General features: G+C 32.4%; 1 protein-coding gene across 1 annotated transcript; it reads left to right on the plus strand.

Moving 5' to 3' along the window:
- The first annotated feature begins 16,489 nt into the window (after positions 1-16,489).
- On the plus strand, positions 16,490-21,519 carry LOC132610069 (sugar transporter ERD6-like 7). The gene is made up of 18 exons (XM_060324322.1): positions 16,490-16,882; positions 17,152-17,214; positions 17,828-17,917; positions 18,016-18,075; positions 18,163-18,228; positions 18,335-18,400; positions 18,873-18,948; positions 19,100-19,164; positions 19,248-19,340; positions 19,449-19,529; positions 19,620-19,704; positions 19,918-19,961; positions 20,064-20,126; positions 20,206-20,265; positions 20,346-20,399; positions 20,510-20,569; positions 20,641-20,755; positions 21,035-21,519. Exons 1-18 carry the CDS (start codon positions 16,709-16,711, stop codon positions 21,151-21,153), a joined length of 1,434 nt encoding a protein of 477 aa, XP_060180305.1. The 5' UTR covers positions 16,490-16,708; the 3' UTR covers positions 21,154-21,519.
- The last annotated feature ends 1,393 nt before the right edge of the window (positions 21,520-22,912 follow it).

Below are 22,912 nucleotides of genomic sequence, written 5' to 3' on the forward strand. Positions count from 1 at the left end.
TTACCAAAAGTGTAGGAAGAGAATCAAGGTTGTTAATGAGTGGCCATAATCTCACCCAACTACATTCCTTTAATAGAGGAATCATTACAATATGTAACTCCTCACTGCCATTCAATGTTGATTAAATAATTCTGTTAAGGTTTTGTAAATATTTTTCTCTTATTGTATAGTTATGTTTTCCCCCCTTTTGACTTAAAAGCACCAAATAAGCCAATCCAAACATGCTCTAGATCTCTAATCAATCTATCAGACTGTTTGACTATCTGGCTGGTATGTCGTAACTAGGGGTGTACATGGACCGGGTTGGTTCGGATTTTTCAAATACCAAACCAAACCAATTGTATCGGGTTTTTAAATCGATAAACCAAACCAAACCAACAAAAGTCGGGTTTTTCACTCTTGGTTTTTCTCGGATTTTTCGGGTTAGTCGGGTTTTTTTTTCTCTTTTTGGTTCAATACGAAGCATCTTATAATAGCATTTGCTTGACCAAAAATAAGCATCTTACCCTTCTATTTCTAAATATGTAAAATGAAAAATGTGTGGTGAATTCATTGACTCATGAAATAAAAAATTCATAACAATTGAATCAAATAAGTATAGAACATGCATGTGATGTATAACTATAACAATCAAACAGAATGTAGTAACAAACAACCTCAATATTGTTCCGTAAAATGGGTTTTAGTTAGCTTTTAAACATTTACTTAAAAAGCCTATTGCTAAATGAACAAAAAGATTATAACTCAAACTTAGCATTAAGAATTAATTATACACCACAAATACTTACAAGGAGGATCATACAAGAGGTGTTTGTTAGAGGTTCCCAGCGGACAACACTCACAAAAAAATTGGATGAGCTGATTTTCTACCCTTAATCTACTAGTTTTGTTTATTGTTTGAGTTATTTTGATGTGATAAAGGCTAGTTTTGATCACTGCTAGGCTGTTCTGCCATATTAGTGTTTTGACATTGGTCAACAATAGCTATTTGTAATGAAAAAGTCTCTTTTAATTGTCAAAAAAGAATTAATTATACAATCGGATGTGGTATCAATTCTTAAACGGATTGCATCACAAACGAAGCTGACTAATCAATGCTTAAAAGTGATAAAGTTATACACGTATTTATAAATTATATATGTATAAAAATATTTATAAATTGTATATATATAATCGGATCGGTTTGGTCTCGATTTGACTTTTTTTAGTTAAAACCAAACCAAACCTATTATGATCGGGTTTTTTTATCCAACACCAAACCAAACCAAACAAACCACTACTCGAGTTTTTTTTTTCCGGTTTGGTTTGATTTATCGGTTTGGTGCGGTTTGTCGGTTTTCATTGTACAGCCCTAGCCGTAACTATGTCTCTAAACATGAGTTACGTGAGAGGTGCAATAGTTCGTTTCAAAAGCCACTATTATCCGTTTCAATTTTTGAAATCCACTTCTTCCTCTAGGTATCTATGATTAAAAAGATTCTCAAAAATAAAAATAAAAAATTGATTAATGTTCATGAACAAATCATCGACAAGTACAAACAACAAAAGTTAAAAAAACAGAGAGTATGTTTTCAATTTAGTCATTGTAACTATTTCGGACTATTCATTTTATCTGAGCTCTTCTATAAGTATTCGTCTTAAGCTTTCCTATCATCCAGCGTAATAAGAACTAACCAGTAATCAGTCTTTAAGTTTCATACAATTTAATCATGGTTCAGGGTCAAATTGTAAGAGATAATGAAGTAACTTTTTGATAATATGCACCAACTGGCGGTTAACGTTCCTCCTGTGTTTACTGTCAAAGCTTTCTGGTCAGGCATGTTAGGAACTACTTTTGTCAGAAATATCATGGTACATCCTATCATGATCAATGTAACAACTACTCTCTCCGTCCCAAAATGATTGTCTTAGTTTGACTTGGCACAAAGTTTAAGAAACAAAAGAAAACTTTTGAGATTGTGGTCCAAAACAAGCCTTCGATATTATTGTAGCTACAAATCATCTCATAAAGTTAAATTGTTTCTAAATATAGAAAGGTGTCAATCTTTTTGGGACAAAGGTAGTACTATGTTAATGACTAGCGGCCACTGCCCCTTATGTTTTATGATGACTACAATTAAGTTTATATAATACTAGTAAATATACCTGCGCTTCGCGCGGTTATAATTTATAATTTTCATAAATGAATATTAAGTACTAATTAAATATTTCTTTATTTTTCTATCATGACCTATTGCAATGGATCGACGACCGATTGTCCAGGGTGGCTCAATAGTATTAAGGGCCTAAAGCCAAGCCTCATAATAAGGCCTAAACTAAAGGGGGGAAAGGGCAGCTTGGTGCAGAAAGCATTCCGCGTTAGCGGGGAAGAGTCGCACCTGTAGGGGTGTGATGTAGATAGGCAACCCTAATGCAAGAATTAGTGTCTACTTCCACGACTCGAACTCGTGGCCTATAAGTCATCCGAAGACAACTTTACTGTTACTCCAAGAGTGCTCTTCTAATGAGGCTTGAGCTTAGTTCATAAATTTTCATTGAGAGTCTATTTCTCTAGTAATTATAATCTTTTTTTCGAGGACTAAAACAAAGGCTTCATTTGCCTATGCTAGCCTTAATCCCCAGTGACTATTAAAATTGATCTCTCTCTCAACATAAATCATGTTTCTGTCAAGCACCAAGCTCCAAGTCCTTCAAGATGAAACCGATACCAAGGCAACTGTCTCACTGCACCCAACATTTCGTCCAACAGATTTCTAATATAGTCACGCTAAAGGCTCAACACCTAATTTGAAGAAGTTTTTTTTTTTTTTTTTTGGCAGAATTTCAACCGGTGCAACATTAGTGGTGATTTAGTATATACTACCTCCGATCCATGTTATATTGTACTTTTACCTTTAATCCAAAATAAATGATTTTTCAACATGGAATGAGTACACGCATTACATTGAATGGCATGTAAGAATGACAGTACTGAAGGACTTTGAGCATGAATAAGCTAACATGTAATAAGACCGGAAAGACCAAACCTGTGAGCATTTGAAGTTCCATCAGCACTTATTATTGTCTTCTAGCCTCTTCATCAGTCACTTCCCATGGAATATTCTCAAGCTAACAAACATTTAAAAATGACAAGCACACAGTCAGTTCATTATGGGATTGTGATGGAGGAATAGCATAGCCGTGTCACAAAATTAAATAACCAAAGCGTGCAATAAGCTAGAGGTTAAGACAATCTCTTAAAATAGGCGATCACTTCCCTAAAATATTTAGAATAGAAATTTAAATTAGTACATACTTCCTCCGAACCATATTATATGGGCATTTTTAGATTTTATATTTAGTCCAAAATAAATATTTTTTTTAATAATCAAGAAGGTATTTGATGTGCATGATCTTTTTTTTTTTTCTATTGCATATGGAAGATAAGTTGTATTATGAAGATCTTAACATATATACGGAGAACTATATTGAGCAGCTTAAATCTAAGTTAAACTCTATTAGAACTGATCATCGTATAGGTTGCGTTTATGCTTTATGTAAATGTCAAACACTCAAAGAAGGCAGAAACACATCATAATGGAGCAAATAAAACTGCAATTGACATTAAGTCACTAGACAACTTGTTCTTTTATACCTCATTAAAGTTGTGAAAATATATTCATGGACGGATAGCAAGCTCCCCGTTTTTTTTTTCTTTTTCTTGCTTTCATCTCCAGGCTAAACTAAAATAAAAACATCAGAACGGGAATAACAGAAACACGCAAATGAAAGCGATCAGACAACTTGTTCTTTTATACCTCGGCAAGTTTTGAAAATATATTGATGGACGGATAGCAAGCTCCTTGATTTCTTTTTGCTTTCATCTCCTGGCTAATAATTAGTACAACTTTAAATTCAGAATAATTAAGTTGGTAGTACAACAACAGTGAAGGAGTAATTCAAAGACATGTTAGAATAAAAACATCAAAACGAACGTAACGGAAACCCGAAACAGGAAAAAGACAACGATTAAAGATATAGACATTAGTAGATGAGTTGAAGGCTTTTCTTAAAATAGGTGCGTATAATATATAATTGAAAAAGATGTCAACTATACCGCGTCACACACGTCGAAAATATGTACCATAAGCAAATCTTCGTGCACCTTCTAAAATTGGTTGAATTTGTCAGAAGTCATAAATATAACAATGGTCAATTTGAAATTTGACTTTAAGCTCCCATTAAATCCAGAAAGCAAATTCATTTATTCCACATTCTGATTCTGACAAGTGACAAATTGTAAGGGCCATTTACCATATAATTTGAGCAAAATTGACGAAAGGGAACAACAGATCGAAAAAGGTTGGAAAAGGGGGGGAATGAAAGAAAGTTGAGACAATTGAAGAATCGGTGTGCAAGAAAGGAGTGGGGGAACGTTGTTTTTAGTTTATGGTAATAAGTGGCAGGGTTTGTAACTGCTTCTCTTTTAATTAGTGTAGTAAGAGTTACGGTGTTTAGGAGAAGATGTGACTGTTAGAATATCTGTTGTGATTCTGTGATGCAACGTAAGCGGGCCTTTGGCCTGCTTATATATATATATATATATATATATGATTTATATAATAGAGGTGAATCCCCTTTGCTTATTGGTGTGGTTATTTCTTTATACAATTTTGAATCCCCTTAGTGAGAATTATAGTTCCCACTACTAATGCTAATTTATAGTGGGTGCTGCTAAGTTCTTTTGGTTTAAACCTTAAAAGGAAGACAAGTTGCGGGACAAACAAAATATATCTAAGCACTGGATGCTCGATAAGCAGAATACTTGACATGCTGTTGCATGCAGTAAAAATGACAAACGAGGAAATAGGAAAGTAGCAATGTTCAGTGATTCCGCTAGCTGTGCAAGTCTTTTGGACTAAACGTATGTACACATATCCTTAATTTATCGATATATTGTCTAATACTATAAAGATATTTTCGAGGAAAACCTTAGAAAGAGGAGTATTTTTAACTGTTAAGGTTCCAAGAGAAGAGGTCAGAATAGCACGCAGAATGCAACCGTACATGTTGATCACTCAACTTTGGGTAATTGGCCACCATAGTCACTTAACTTTATTTTGTCTTCCAAAAGTCACTCAACTTTGGATGAGTGGCCTCTATAGTCACTCAACTTTGTTTTGTCTGACCTCTATAGTCACTCAACTTTGGGTAAGTAGCCTCTATAGACACTCAACTTTAGGTAATTGGCCTCCATAGTCATTTTAGCCGAAAATATAATTTTCGGTACATATTTAATGACGTGACAGTTATAATTTATTTTTAAAAAAATATTTCAAAAAAAAAAAATCAATAATTAAATTTATTTATTTAGGATTCAATTCATCATAATTAGTGCACATAATACTAAAATTTAGGATATTAGTCATCATTAATGCATAGAATTATGAACTTAGACAATATATCTCAAGTAATATTGCAAGGCATAAATAATAATAAAAATTCTTATAAAAATATAAAATTCTATCAAATTAAGACTTTAGGATCTTAATTTGGATCTTCCGTTTGCTAACAAGGCTAATCTATCTATCTATAATATAAAGCTAGATATAGACAGGGTGAAGTGACACCTCTCTAAGGTCACCATTCACATTTATCTTTTTTCGACTTTTTTTTTCTATTTTTTTAACCATTTATATGTTATATTAATATTAAAAAGAAACACAAAAGTCACAAATTAATTCTCTTAATTATGTTGAATCAATGAATTCCCAACCGTTTACCTGGACCGGTGGAATTTCAGGTCAAACAGAGTCGGCACATTAGAACTCGAAATTATATGAGCTAATACACACGACGTGTCTCAAAAAGAAGGTCCTCGGTGTTTAGACCAAATAAATGAAAAAAGAGACTACTTCGTGTCCGTGTCCGCGCAAGCAATGCGTATACGTCCCCAGCCGGTTTGGTGCGGACCGGTGGAATTTCAGGTCAAACAGAGCCGGTACATCAGAACTCGAAAATGTATGAGCTAATACACATGACGAGTCTAAAAAAGAAGGCCCTCGGTGTTTAAACCAAATAAATGAAAAAAGAGGCTACTTCGTCTACTCTACATATCATTCACCCATGATATGTTACATTCCCCTCTACAACCGTTGGTTATTCATTGTTGGAATTTAATGTAGAAGTTGAAACATATTTGTTTCAATTAATAAGAAATTTATTGGAATAAAAGACTCTTCTCCGGTGAACTTCGATGAAAAGAATGAAACAACAATGGAGAAATTAGAAACTTTCTCAGACAAAGGACAAGTTCCATGACAACTATGTTATGTTGTCGGTGAAGGAGATATTTAGAAGAAATGGGTTTATTGATTTATTGGGCCAACATTCAGAAAAGGTTATTTGGGTTGACGCAAGAGATACAGTGCCAAGCCCATATACATACAAGTTTCAGCTGAAGCCCATGGGAAATCACATACATGTATAGCTGTCGCAATATACACCTGTACATACTCTAGAAGTTTCCTTGTATATACATTTCTGTATTTTCTTTTTCTTTATAGGATAGTTTGTTACATAGGGAACCAATATAAGTTAGACCAGTGTACAAGTTAGTTAGTATTAGATTCTTTTCTTTTAGTATTTATACAGCACTGTAGACAGAGGAATATACACAGAAAATTTCAGCAGACAATCTTCTCTTATATTTTTTCCTTGAAAATCAAAGGAGTCCATCACGTATTTGCAGGTTATGAAGGAGTTTTTATCATTAAGCTTGAAGGCTACCATATGGTATTATATAGATATGCCTATCATTCAGCACATGCTTCTACTTCTAAGCTAATGCAATGCCTTTATTTTCTGCTACTTTCTTAGTAAGTTTAGATTTTTTTTTTTTTAATTTAATTTACTCCATTTGGTTGATAATTTTCTGATTTTTTAGGTGCTAGAAATGGTTAGATTGCTATTGTCTCATTCAAAGAAATGGTTTTGATGTACGTTTGATGTTGCCGAATGATGGTCAACTATCTTTGCTCCTAGACGCTGCAATGGAAACTATTTTGTCACACCATATATTACAACTGAGTTTGCATAGGTTTTGTAAGTTTTTGTGTTATTGTATTTGATACTTTCTCTTTTTGTGTTATGGATTGTGCTGTTTAGATAAAAATATTTTAAAATAACTAAACAATTCTGATGTTATGGAAAAATTTAATTATTCATATACTTCAACAATTTAATTAAATAATTGGAACAACAATTTAATTAAATAATTGGAACGATATAATTTGAAACAAATCATCTTAAGAGATTGCTTGAAACGTACTCATCTAATGTATTTATGTTATTTACATACTAGTTATATGAGGCCCGTGCTACTTACTAGTTATATGAGGCCCGTGCTAAGTCCGGGCCCAAACTCGAGATATAAAAGCAATATTATTTTAATTAAGGAAATATGATTTGCTTCATAATTTCTTATCACATAATTAATATAATCCAGAGGCATCTTAAAATGCATTGTTAATAAGACTTCATAATTATTAAAGTTTATTCACCTAATTCGATGATTTTTAAACATTAAATTATTTATAGGAAGGACGGTTGGCAAGAGAATTATTAAATACCAAAGGAAAATAAGCGACTCGACATTCTGCAAAGTAAGATGATTTAAATAATTACAACTCAGCGAAAAACTTAAAATAAAAATATTAGTTTTTTTAATGAATTTTTAACTTCTTTATTTTATAGATCTGGATAGATTTCTTAAATATAAAATTAGGAATTAATTTCTCTCATGATATTCTATGCTATAAGAATTTATGTTAGTTAAATGTGCCGGTTTAAGCTTTGCTTTCCCACGTATGAATGCGTGACTTGAATGATTTTAGTTTTAGGCGAAGAAAAGGAATATAACTAAATTTATTAAATAAACCTCAAGAACAATTTAGTTCCTCATATATGGTTTATGCTTTAAAAAAATTGTAATTTATAGTACTTTTTGTATAATTTTTAAATATTTATATTTTAATTTAAAATATTTAAGTTTCTCTAATTTAATTTAACTTCAAAGTTTAATCAAATTGACTCTCGAAAAAAATGTCACATAAATTGATACTCCCTCCATTCACATTTACTTGTCAAGTTTCGCTTCTCGAGAGTCAGTTTGACTAATCTTCAGAGCTAAATTAAATAAGATTAATTCGGTATTTATAGACGTTCGGAAACTATACAAAAATATAAGTTGCAATTCTTCTTATATTAATATGATGAAAAAAAATCTTAAAATATTGGTCAAAGTTTATTCAGTTTGACTCTCAAGAAGCGCAATGTGACAAGTAAAAGTGGACGGAAGGGGTATGAAGGAAGAGTAATTAGTAAGATCTAATAAAAGCTTTAGGTGGAAACGAAAATGTGGCTCCAAAGTTGCTAAAATTTTACCATGTATAATGACAAATAATGCAAAGGGTAATCTAATACTCCATCCGGTACATATCAAAATGTGTTTTTAGTTTGGACATGCCCCTTAATAACCTTAAATATGTAAGAAGTGTTTTCACTACATTATCCTTAATTAAATAGTACAAATTTAATATGATTTCTTGGTTATATTAAAATTTCACTTATCTAAATAAAAATAATTTTTTAGACAAAAATATTAATATCTTCTTGGTTATATAAATAACATATTTATTTTAAAATAACATATTTATTTTAAATTAAGTATAAAAACTAAAAATACCATGAAATATAAGTAAACAGAAGGGAGTAAGGAATAAGGACACGAAAAGATTACCACAATGTCAATATATGAATGACAGAGGCCCGTGATGAATGGGCTTAAAGATTATTTTTTTGGCAAACTTACTCAAATGACTATCTTATTGTAGCTTCCTACCATTTGTAGCTACCCTTTTAAATATTACCATTTGTAGCTACATTTTGACAAAATTATTTTCGCGTGTATTTGTTGCCAACAAATACATGAGAACAGGGTAAAAAAAAACATGATCCTTGATTTTAGTCTTTAATGGTGGAGCTATTAAATTATATATTAATATATATATTTTTTGATGTATTTTAGTGATTTTTTTTTTAATGTATTTCAGTGATTTTTGTTTTTGCCATAATGTATTTCCGTGTCTTTTTTTTTTTTTTGATGTATTTCAGTGACTTTTTTTTATGTATTTCAAATACATTGTGTACATTCCAACTACTATGAAGCCAAATATATTCAAATTTCGTGTATTTGAATGGATTTCAACATATACATTTAGATACAAGACCAAAAAATTCAAATACATTCAAAAAAATAATGTGTTTGGCTATTAACAAAATACACTAAAAAATACAAAACAAATACATTCAAAAACAGTGTATTTGTAAGATGTAGATTTTTTAATGTATTTGTATTTGGCTTTTAACAAATACACATGGCCAGATCTGAGACACTACCACCACCAAAAAACCCTAATCTCTCCAACACCACCAAAATCCTAATCTGAGACACCACCACCACCAAAAACCCAAATCTGAGACACCACCACCACAAAAAAATCCTAATCTTTCCATCACCAACAAAACCCTAATCTCTCCACCTCTACGTCATCTTCTCCACCGCCATCTCAAAATCAGTCCATCACCGCCGCCACCAACAATGCACACGCCCAGATCTGTAGAGTGAAAAGAGAGAGAGAGGGGTGAGCACAGAGGGAGACGGAGAAGAGAGAGAGGGGCGGAGGAGAGAGAGAGGGGTGAGCACAGAGGGAGAGGGAGAAGAGAGAGGGGGGCGGTGCTGCCATGGTGGTGGTGGTTGAGAGAAGGGAAGAGAGATTTTTTAGGGTTTTGAGAAATGAAAAATCTGAAATGGGTAGTGATTGAGAAAAAAGAAAGATGTATGTGTTTGGGTATGTATTTTTTGATATCGCTACCATTTGTAATTTAGAAAAGTTAATTAGCTGCTAAATATAATTAAATAAAAAGATAGTTAATATTAATAATTAGGTCTTAAAAGAAGCTACAATGAGTAAAAATTTCTTTTTTTTTTGGAATAACTACATGATATAACAAACAATAGTGGGTATTGACATTTAATAGCTATAGTTTAATTTAATTACTTCTCATAGCAAATATTTGTGTGTTAATACCATTTAGTAACTATATATATATACACACAAAAAAAATAGAATACTCGTCCCACTATTCACTTCCAACCCATCTCTCCTATCTCTTTCCCCCCTCTTCTCCCCACTACCCCGCCGCCGGCCACCACCGCCACCGGAGCTCCGGTGAAATGCCGTGACCTTTCACCACCGTCACTGCCCCTTCCCCTTTTCCCGTTCTTATCCGGCCATACCCTTTTTTCCTTTCTTCTCCGGCGCCAACAAGGGGAAAAAAACTCAGATCTACGCCGGAAAAGCACCAAATAGCGACGGATCTAAGCATTGTTGGAAGCAAAAATGAAAAAAAAACTCAGATCTATAACGGATCTGAGCATTATTAGAAGCAAAAACGAAAAAAATGTTGTTGTTGTATTAGCCGGAATTTTTTCCGATCGCCAGAATTTTTTCTGGTCAGATCTAGAAAAAATCTAGATTTTCACTGTTTTTGTTGTATATTTACAGTGTATATAATATTTTTCGCTTGTATTTGTTGTATACATACTGGAAAATATGGCGTACTTGTTAATTTTTTGGTGTATCTATGTTGTATACAGTTTTTTCGCTTGTATTTATTGTATACATACAGAAAAATATGGCATATTTGTTAATTTTTTGGTGTATTTTATATTATTCGTGTATAAGTATTCAGTTTTTTAATAGTTGTATTCATGAATACAACAAGCCAATTTATGAATACAGATAATTATTTTATGAATACAGTTGGAAAAAAATTGTTGTATTCATGAATACAGCTAAAAAAAAAAAATTGAATACACATGTGGGAGCTGGACTGATTTGCTACAGAACATAAATATTGAAACATTAGCTATGCAGCTTGATTAAACCCTAAATGTTTGCCATTTATGTAAAATGCCCTTTTTTTTTCCTAGGGGCTTAAAGAAAAAGAGAGTGTGAAAAATGAAATAGACAAGGAAAAAGGCAGTAGGAGCTAACGGTAGAGACCCACGTGTAGTAGCTTGATTGATCAAAGTATCAAAATTCTCAACTGTGAGGACGACAAAATCTATGGGTTCTCTCTTATATATATGAGTTTCAAACATTTCCGCCTTCCCTGTTCTCATAAACAAATACACATAGCTTCTCAACAATCAATTACCAGAGAGTTTGTAAGACAATTTCGTCGCACGCTCTCTTATTTCCATTTATTTTCTTTGTCTATTTCTTTTTTGTTTCCTTTCCTTTTATTTTGTATTACTTTTTTGGTAAGTTTTAGTTGAAAAAAATGAAAATAATGTTAACCTTATCAGAGCACAAGTGTCTCAACTCATAACACTAGAAAAAGGCATTAGAGGAAGAAGAAAAAGCAGGGACCGCCAAAATTAGGAACTGGATATTATTTATTCTCTTTGTTTCAATTTATTAGGCACTATTTTCCTTTTAATTCGTTCTATTCTTAATGAGAAAACTTTTATGATCACACAAATATTATAATTTTAAGACCACAAATTTTAAAAGGCTTATAGTCACATGTATAATATATAAGCATATTTAGATCACAAGTTTTAAAAGGCTTCGTTTTTTCTTAGACTTTGTACCGAGTTAAAGATATTGAAATGGAGAAAGCGCCAGTTTTTATCTTTTTTTTTCATAATTTTTTTCATTTCCTTTTTTCCTTATCCGGGCATCTATACTAATTTAAATGTGTTTTCAAAGTTAACATGTAATTTCTAGCCAAAAATAAATAAATTATGTATGGGCAATTAAAGAATCATGAAAAAAATCATAGAATTCTAAATGATATTTGATTGGTAAAGATTGAGTTTTAAAAATTTATGACTTTAATATGAAACTTTTGTTCTCAATCACGCGAAGCGCGGATACATATACTAGCGTGTTACAAGTTGAGAATTTTTTGAGCAAAATGGCTATTGGAGAATTCCCGGGTGAAGATTCTGCTAGTAATAGTGAAGATAAAATCGAGGCTGAAGGAGGGGATAATGTTGTCGAGATAGAATTTTATATTCTTAGAATATTTTTTTTTAATTATTTATGCCTTATAATATTACTTGAGATATATTGTCTAAGTTCATAATTTTATGTATTAATGATGAGTAATATCCTAAATTTTAGAATTATATGCACTAATTATGATGAATTGAATCCTAAATAAATAAAGTCAATTATTGATTTTAATTTTTTTAAGATAATTTTTTAAAAAAAAAATTATAACTGCCACATCATTATATATGTACTGGAAATTATATTTTCGGTTAAAATGACTATGGCGGCCTATTGCCCAAAGTTGAGTGACTATAGAATTTACTTACCCAAAGTTGAGTGACTATAAAGGCCACTTACCCAAAGTTGAGTGACTATAAATGCCACTTACCCATAGTTGAGTGACTTTTGGAAGACAAAACAAAGTTGAGTGACTATAGAGGCCACTAACCCAAAGTTGAGTGACTTTTGGAAGACAAAACAAAGTTGAGTGACTATGGTGGTCAATTACCCAAAGTTGAGTGATCATATAAGCTTCTAACTCATGGTAATACATATGAAGTTTATATTTAAGGTGAAAAACAAAACTAGTGAAGGCGAATTTGGGATTTAAAGTTTATGAGTTCCTACAATGAGCTTAAGTTAATACATATACAGAATCTGGGCTATTGGTTCATGTGAACCAATAGACGGCCTTTTAGATCCGCCCATTCAGATTGAAAAAACTGCATTATGTTGTTGATTTCTGTTGAAGAGTCTCACATCGGATGAAAAAGGGATGAGTGATCTCCTTATATGGGTTATGAACTTGGGTATTTTCCCCCTCATTAGTTAGCTTTTGGGGTTAAATTAGGTCCAAGATCTATTTTTTTTTAATATATATATATATATATAGACTTGGACAATTCTCCTCTCATGAGTTAACTTTTGGAGTTGAGTTAGGCTCAAGATCCATTTCGTTACCATTTCTTTGACATCCAGACGTGGGATGCATCAGAATATTGACGTTAGTTTTAGCACATTAATTAAATCTTGAATGGAGAATTAACAAAGGCAAATGGGGTTCAAAGTTCAATCCCATGTGATAAAAAACGACATGCCTTCTTGTTATTAGAAGAAGACCGATCGGATCTGACACTGATCATATGTTCATCTAATTGGTGTTTTATAAGCTGTATTTTGGCAGCCAACCTTTATAGTTGCTCGTGCTTATAAGCTTTTAATAACAAGATATTTCTATAAAATAATCCTTTTAATAATAGTAGTAATAACTAGTACACCTCAATTCCAAATTAATTGGTACTACAACATGAACCCTCAATATCCATGTTCTATGTGGTTTCCGGTCATTCCAATTTATTTTCTCCGTCCCAATTTATATAATATAATGGTCTAAAACAAATTATAGATATTTGTGTGGCTTAAATCATCTCATTAAGGGTAAAAGGAGAAGCTTTAAGATAAATTATTTCTAAATATAGAAATGTATCATTCTTTTTTGAATAGACTAAAAAAGAGAGTATCACATAAATTGAGATAGAGGGAGTAATAATTTGTCCTTATTGACATAAACATTTGAAACTAGTACTATCTTCCCGTATGCAAATAGGGCCAGATGAATGTTGGCACCAATTTGTTGATATCATGGTATGTCATTAGTGGATGAAAATCCCACATTTCACCTTGCCTTTTGTTGTGGTCTTGTGGAAGACTCGGTTTTATGATCATCATAAATGTTATTTTAGTTATATACTATGACATTTTTCATAGAAACTCAATGAAAATAAGGCAACAGGGAAGTAAAATTCAAGATATTTCGGCAATTCAAATTCCAAGTGATCATTTCCTCTTTTGTTTTAAAAAAGCAAATATATTTTTGCGATTCGTCAACATGACACATGAAAAGTCATACTGTATTATTGAAAACTTGTCAAATGGCTGCCACATTTTAATCTCTTTTCGCTATCATGCATCGGAAACCTTACTGTCCTAATCAAACAAAATTTCCAAAAAGAAAGGACGTAGTTGGCTAATAAAAAATGATCTTGATCTCTGTCACTATCATGGTGCAAGTTGCCTTTCTATAATCATAAACTTCAGCATTTTTGACACAGATCATGGCTTAAAACGCCAAATATAGATTGGATCAAGCCAACCAATAAATGACCTTTCTGGATTGGAACTACTTTGACAATAAGATGCTTAAATTGTCATATGCAGAATTGCCCAAAAAAACATAATAATTGGGTAATCTTTGTCCCTTTGTCTGCCTATCTACGTGTGTCTGTGTATATACATAAATTAAAAAAATTAAAGAAAGCCTAGCAGCTTAGGATAAGGACCACCGTTTTTGTTAAGATATTTAACGCAACATTTTAAATGATGAAAACACAAATGATCTGTACGAACAAAGAATATACATTGGTTATAAGGGAATAATATTAAACTCTAGGACAAATTTATATGTACAGGATCTGGAAAATAAGGACCAGTACACATCGGATTTGACGACACAGGGATTTTTAATGGATCTTAAACGATCCAAATCAGAAGGGGTTAAAAGAAGAAGAAAAAAAGAAAACGTAAAGGAAGGGGATTAAACCGGTATGCCTGCTCGAGAATTAATTGGTCACTGTCAGAAAAGAGCCAAGTACGGACCAAATACATAGAAAAAAAAAATCCTGTTTTTTTGTTGACAAATTTGAATTCAAAATTTAGACGTCATGAGTTCTGAATTAAAGAATGAATTTACAAATGTATATTCAATTCAAGTCATACTTTTTATTTACGCATATAAAGTTCGATCTCAAAACTCTGAATTGTGCCTAACACGCAAATTCACATTTGAATCCGCCCTATCATTTTATTAGAAATTACTTCCTCCGTTCTAAAATAAATGAATTTTTGAGATGTAGCACACTCTTTAAGAAAGTTAATTAAAGACATTAATTAAATGGTAATTAGTCAATATTATTCTTTTGCTTCTTTCCAAACTTATATTAAAACTAGAGATAGGCATTAAATATATGGTAATTTTGAAGAAAAAAATGCCTATTAAATATATGGTAATTTTGAAATAAAATAATTAATACATTTTGGACTTTCATCAAAAACATCTTTGGACTTTGGAAAGTTTATTTATTTTAGACCATAAAAAAAGTGTCAGAAATTCATTCGTATTGGAATGGAGGGAGTAGCTCCATAGGTAATTACTAGAAACTAATGTACTTACCCGCACTTTGTGCAGTAGTGAGAAAAGACTATGTGACTGGATATTAAAATCACACATAATTTTTACAAAAGAAAATGAATTTTACAAATCAAATAACTTTTCATGATTTTTTGGACATCCTATTTCTTTGATAGAAAACAGATGCTTAAAATGTTGCATGTTAAAAATAAACAATGGTAATGAAATCCAGGGATATTGTAAACCTAAGACGTAACCTACTTCTTTTTTCTTCTTCTTCCAAGGCATTTTTCTTAATATTTTATTTCATAGCATGAATTGTTGATACTTATGTTTTATTTTTTTCATTTCTTGTTAGATAAAAACTAAAAAGGAAAACAAAATAAAAGTGTGGTTGCAATTTCCTGATTTCTAGTACTTCATTTTTCCTTTTCTTCATTTCTTTTGTAGATTTCCATGTACCCAGATTTAGGTGCATGTACTCCTTCTCTTGGACCATATTTCCTTGCAGAGGTGTGTCTAGTTCTCTGGAAAAAAACTGCAACTGGTGATATGAAAAGCCTCTAGAGAAAAACTGCAACTTGTGTGATACCGAAAACTTTGAAATAACAATTGAAGACAATATAAAATAAAAAAATACCTTTTGGTTCCTTAACAAAATGATAAGCAAATATATACATGTATCATCAGCCATTACCAATTATTCCTCTTAAATCACAACTCTATAATTCCTTTTAAAATTGAAGAATAACAAACATTCAGTCAAAAGATTTGTATTTGTGTATTAACAGAAAGAGAAAGACAGGTAAAATGAAGAGTGAGACTCACTATCAATCTTAGCTTTGCTATTAAAGATGACTTCTTTGTTTTGAAGTGACAGGGATATGTGTTTGGAATACTATTATATACTATTTTTGTGGCTGTTAAGCTATTGCAATTTACTTACGTTACACTCATCTTTGGAGTAAAAACTTAAGCATATTTAACATAATAAAGAGAGACTTTAATGAGTGAATTTAAGTCTTTTTACATAACACACAAATCAGAAAAAAAATAGGGAAAAGGCCAAAAAAGGAGAAAAAAGATAAATAGAAATAGTGGTCATAGAGAGGTGTCACATCACCTTGTCTATGCCTAACTTTATATTTTATATATATATATATATATATTAGTTTTGTTGCTTTAATCAGTTTCACACATCTAAAATTCTACCTCTGCCAAGTCATTTGGGATGTAGATCTGATTACACATAGAAAATTACTAAACACAACTAGAAAGGAACCATTTGTATAATTTCCATAGCATATAAAATACGCATATGGCGCTCATCCATAAACTCCCTTCTTTTCTTGCTTGCCTCAAAAAAATCTTCTTACTTGTCTAGTCTAACTAAGCAAGCACCACAAAAACAAATATGAAGGAAGATATAGAGCAAAGTGAGAACAGAACTCCTCTTATCATCCAAACAAATAAAAGAGTAACTGAAGAGAAGGCCGAAAATGGATGCTATGAGAAGAAACAAAACAGGTGCATGGTTTACCTCAGCACATTTGTTGCTGTCTGTGGTTCATTTGCGTTTGGATCTTGTGTAAGTTTATCTTTCTCACTAGTCTGCTCTTGTTTTCTTAGTTTAAGTTCTATGCACTTGATGATGTAAGTATTTGCATAATCAGATTACCTACAAGGTAAACAGGTAAATTTTTAGGATAAACATTAATTCGTAATCTGATAAAAATGGTTACTAATTATAAAATCTTAGATTGCATTGATGGTGTAAAAATCATTGTACTGTTAGTGTATATAACTTAAATTCTTATTATTTCCCCTTCTTATATGTGACTATTTTCAACTTTTCAGGCTGGTTATTCATCACCAACACAATCAGCCATCAGAGAGGATCTTAATTTATCTATAGCAGAGGTAAGTTAAAGAAAAGATGTAGTTCATATACACTTTTTTGGGCAGGAGTATACCTGTTGCTATTAAATAAAGTAAATACTATATTTTCAAGGAAAGAAAGGTAGTGGATAGATACTTCGGCTGCCTTATAAATTTCTATACAGATAATTTTATGCCTGCATTTATGCAATATGCTTTCACTCACAAGTATAACTTCTATACACTGGAAATTTAAAAGCAATTTTACAATATCAGGTTGCTTAGAAGATAACTACAAGTAACAAATCACAATAAGTGAGATTAGTAACTAGGAAAACAGAACTACATATATAGTGTAAAAATTTTGACATTGTCAATGTATATAAGTTAAATCCTTCACTCATTCACTTGGTTATCTGAGCATTTTCTAGTTAATCTGACCAGGAAAAGTTCAATCTACTTGCAATCAGCCTAATGCTTCTTCCATAAAACAAAAAACAAAAAAAAGAACACTAACATGATGTCAAGAATCTACCTTGATTAGAATACTTCCGTCTTTAATAGAAAACTAATCTTGTTGTAGCAATTTTTGGTATTCATAACCTGTGTTTTTGTAGACTTTACCTTGGATGTGCCTAACATTTTTCCTATACAGTTCTCGCTCTTTGGTTCAATATTGACATTTGGTGCGATGATTGGAGCAATTACAAGCGGCCCAATTGCTGATTATATTGGCCGTAAAGGGGTAAGCTTTTAAAACTTCTGACACCAGTATCCACCTTGACATGTACGTCTTTATTACAGCTGATAACTATCTGATATCATCGATTTTGACAAAAACAGGCGATGAGAATGTCAAGTGCTTTCTGTGTTGCTGGATGGTTAGCCATATACTTTGCTCAGGTTTATTACAAGTTCTCTTCTCCTATTCCTGACAAAGGAATTGCTGCATAGGTCTTACAAACTGATAATTTTTTTTCCCTCTTCAAGGGAGCACTTTCTCTGGACATTGGAAGATTGGCAACAGGATATGGAATGGGAGTTTTTTCTTATGTGGTACATACTCCGTCTCCTAGAGATTTTGTAGTTTTATAAAATACCTAACTATAGTATGCTTTCAAACTTCTTGATTCCAACATTTCCCTTGACAACAACAAATCAGGTACCTGTATTTATAGCTGAAATTGCACCTAGAGATTTACGAGGAGCTTTGACAACCATAAACCAGGTAAAGAAATACTACCTGTATTTATATTTTATAGCTGAAATTTGATCATATAAATTTAGGATCTTTTGATACATTAAAAAGAAAAGATAGCATAAGACAAATTAATATATCACATTCTTTGTCATGTCTCAAATAATATAACAAACTAGTTTCATGGACAAGTACTGAATTAAAACTAAAGCCTAGGGGCAATTTCGCAGCTTGCTGGCCTTCTCTAGTCCTAAGGTAATTTAATGGTACGAGACACTATTTTAATATGGTATTACTAGTACTATGACTCTAACTTATTCTTTCATTTATCAAGTAGTCTATATCACCATTTCTTTAGTTGAGATAAATTGAAAACAATATGGTTATTCAGTCTCAATAAAATAAAGAAACATACTATACTTGTATAGGGTGTGGAGTAGATATTGTAGTTATTGGGTCTTGATTATCATCTCTTGACTGTTTGTTGTGTCTAAACCTCCAGCTGATGATATGTTGTGGAGTCTCAGTTGCCTTCATCATAGGAACTATGCTAACATGGAGGACTTTGGCATTAACAGGTTTGTCTTAGAATCAAGTTGTATTGCGAGATGTAGGAATAGCTATCTTCGACTGCAAGGGAAAAGACACACTTAAAAAAAGGGCAAAATAGAGAAATAACCACCATGAACAATGCTTTCAAGTAATAAGAGTTTATTTTTCTTTTTCCAGGATTAATTCCATGTGCTATTCTCCTTTTCGGTCTCTTTATCATTCCAGAGTCTCCTAGGTGGTTGGTGAGTTCCAAAATCAAATGGTTAAGAGTTCATCCAGTCAGTAAAATCTAGAAAATAACATAACATTTCCACCGTATCTGTAGGCAAAAATAGGACACCAAAAGGAGTTTGAACTTGCACTCCGCAGACTTCGGGGCAAAGATGCTGACATATCTGAGGAAGCAGCTGAAATCCAGGTTTACTATTCTGGAAAAATCAAATTTCAGTTTCTTTCATTCTTTGGAGGTAATCTAAGACTTCCTTAAAACACTCTCCTAATATTACATATTTGATCTGCCTGGCAGGATTATATTGAAACCCTTGAAAAGCTTCCCAAAGTCAACTTGTTTGATTTGTTTCAAAGAAGATACTCGAGTTCACTCATAGTAAAATTCCTTTTCCATACATAGTTTTTCGACATTTTGGTAGCTGAAACTGTAAGTTAATTTATATATTTGTGATAAATCTATGACCAGGTGGGAGTTGGACTTATGGTGTTTCAACAGTTTGGTGGAATCAATGGAATCTGTTTCTACACTGGTAGCATATTTGAGTCCTCAGGTAACAATGCCTCATTGTCAAATATCATTTTACATGACAAGAAATGTACAACGTTCAACATTGTAAAATCACCTATTGCGATGGGTAGATGAGGAAAGATATTCCCCATTTAAGTTTAAAGGCCTGTAAAATATAAAATTTCAGTTCATTTCCCTTCAGCTCAAGAATATAAACCATAAAGTTATATGTTCTTTAACAGTATTTCTTTTCCAGGGTTCCCCTCTGACATCGGAACTATAATCTATGCAATTATACAGGTTTCAACTCTTACTCTCTCAGTTCTATGGATGTCAGATATGTCCCTCCTAAGGGTTTGGTGTTACAAAGAATAATTCACCTTACTTTATTTTCTTCATCAGGTTCCTATCACCGCTTTGGGTGCAGCCTTAATTGACAGAGCTGGAAGAAAACCTCTTTTATTGGTATATCTCGAAAAAGAAAGCCACTTGAGGATACTACATGTTGCATTCACCAAATATAATGATAGAGATATCTTTGCAGGTTTCTGGAACAGGACTTGTCATAGGCTGTATACTAACAGCAATCTCATACTATCTGAAGGTCAACATTAAAACCAAAATTGCTTAAAATTCTTAGCGTCTCTCTTGAACATTTTGACAAAAAAATTATTATTGGACCAGGGACATGAACTTGCAATAAAGGCAGCACCAATACTTGCTGTAACAGGCATACTGGTACCATCACTATCCTTTCTGATTGTCCTCTGCATTATAGCTAACTCTGATCCCCACTTAAACCTGGAGGTTTTCTGTCCAGTTTATATAATAATCATTCTCAAATGCAGGTCTATATCTCGTCCTTTTCAATCGGAATGGGAGCAGTTCCCTGGGTTGTGATGTCGGAGGTTTGTAAAATCCATACAATCCTCCATTAACATTATGAGACATTTTGAGCTAAGAATTGCCTTTCATGCAGATATATCCTATAAATATTAAAGGGGCTGCTGGGAGCCTTGCAACACTGGTGAATTGGTTCGGGGCATGGGCGTGCTCCTACACTTTCAACTTCCTAATGACCTGGAACTCTTTCGGTAAGCTGTTGTGGCAGATATCATTTCTAAAGTAATGCAAAAATGAGAATTGTGCAACAAAAATTTGTAGAAGTGCCTTGAACCTATATTGGAAGGTATTCTTGCAACTTGCAAGCGTACTCGAATGAAGGATAGGGTTCTTCATGGCAAAAGAATAATTGGCAGAATAAAAGAGAAACTAATACGAAAAGGGAATGAACATTTTGCTGCATATCAAGATAACTTAAGATTATATCAAATACAAGATATTTCTACTCACATTGGTTTCACTGTTTGCAGGTACTTTCATGCTTTATGCTGCTGTCAATGCACTCTCCATTTTGTTTGTGATCAAAATAGTACCTGAAACCAAAGGAAGAACTTTGGAACAAATTCAGGCTGATATTAATGCATCATAAAATATCTTAGCACCTTTGCTCGTCTGAAATTTATCAAATAGCCAGATAGCTGACAGGATTTGTGCTGCCAGTTGAAACTACATTCTCATATTAATCCTGAGTTCTTCCAAAGATTTAAAACGTTCAAGTGCTTATTGCACCATGGACCACATTCGCCATTTACTTAAGGTATTGAACACTGTAATAAAAAAAATGATTAGCATGAGTTGTTCCAGTAGTTTTCTCTTTTTTTTTTTTCCTTTTTTTTTTCTTTTTGCTCTTTGTAACTGCAAAAGAAAAGCTTTCCAAGATGTGGGATCACATTTTTTTAACTGTAATCATTGATTTATATGAAGAACCCTAGCTTTCTGCTTGCTTCATTCTTAATTAGTGGCAATCTTTGAGAAATTCACCTCTCTTCACAAACTTAATGCCTTTTTTTATCTAGCAACTAGTAAAATATGCCCGCGCTTCGCGCGGTGCATTAGTCAATTTGAAGAGGAATTGATGTAGTGTATAACTGTATATAGTTTATATGGATACATATATTCTACTTTTTTCTTCGTTATTGAGTTCGATTGTAGTACTTTCTTCATTTCTCCTTTGAAATTTTAAAGAAGCCGAACTGAAAGGGGAAAAGTGCACACAAATTGGATTCATCTGTCCTAATTCTACAAAATCAAATAATTTTTATTTTTCTTTCCTTCCCTTGCTATTTTCTTCTTCTTTGTTGTTCTTGTTTTTTCCTCTTTGTAGCTTACTTCATTCCCCCCCCCCCCCCCCCGCGCGACCCCACCCCAAAAGCCGTCTATATTCCATTTATTTTTCTTCTTCACTTTTATTACCTTTCATAACCGGGCATTCCTTCAAAATCATCAAACTTATTACTAAAGTGCACAAAAACCAAAATAATATGATTATTTCTTTTGAAAATTTCATGCAATTGCATCAAGAAGGACCTAAGACAAATAATCCATAAGACTGGGAAAAATAAAAAATAAGAGAAGAAAGATAAATAAGAATGCTAACTTGAGAGAGTGTCATGTCACCAGGCGTATGTACTCTCTTTAAATGATACATAGATTAGATTTTGAATATATCTGCAACTGCACTATTTCACATAGTTACAAAGTTTCATTATATATACATTACCTGTATCTCCATCTCACCTTCTTTTCTACTCTTATCCTTTTAAATGTTAAGAATCTTAAGAGAACTTTTTCCTTTTTAATGATGATGTAGCTTCGTCATAATAATATATTGCATGATTCAAATGATTTTATGAAACTCAACATCAAGGTAAGAATTAGCATGTCGGAGAGTTCTGTAAAACTGGTACGGATTCTCCTTATAAGGGAGAATTTTATCCTCCAATGCAGGACTTTCCGGTGCTAATCCGGATATAGTTGAGCCCGAATGTGGATATATACCACACACAGGATGGATAAAAAAGATATTTATGTTTTTTTAAAAAGAAAAGTAAGATGCCATTAAAACTGATCAATTGGGGAAAACGAATTATAATTGTACTACGGCCGACAAACATCTGCACAAATATCTGGCTGTAAATGTAAGAAAATATTTGCCGTGATTATTCTCATTCCTTGAATAGGTTAATATACATCATTTACAACATAATTGTAGGCTACAAATTAGGAACTAATTTGACTAATTAATTCTAACATACGCTATCCTAAAATAGAAGATTACAAAATATATTTGACTAAATATTTACATAATCTAACACACCCCCGCAGTCGAAGCGGGAGGTTTACGAACG

This window comes from Lycium barbarum, chromosome 9, assembly GCF_019175385.1.
Source record: "Lycium barbarum isolate Lr01 chromosome 9, ASM1917538v2, whole genome shotgun sequence".
Classification (NCBI taxonomy): domain Eukaryota; kingdom Viridiplantae; phylum Streptophyta; class Magnoliopsida; order Solanales; family Solanaceae; genus Lycium; species Lycium barbarum.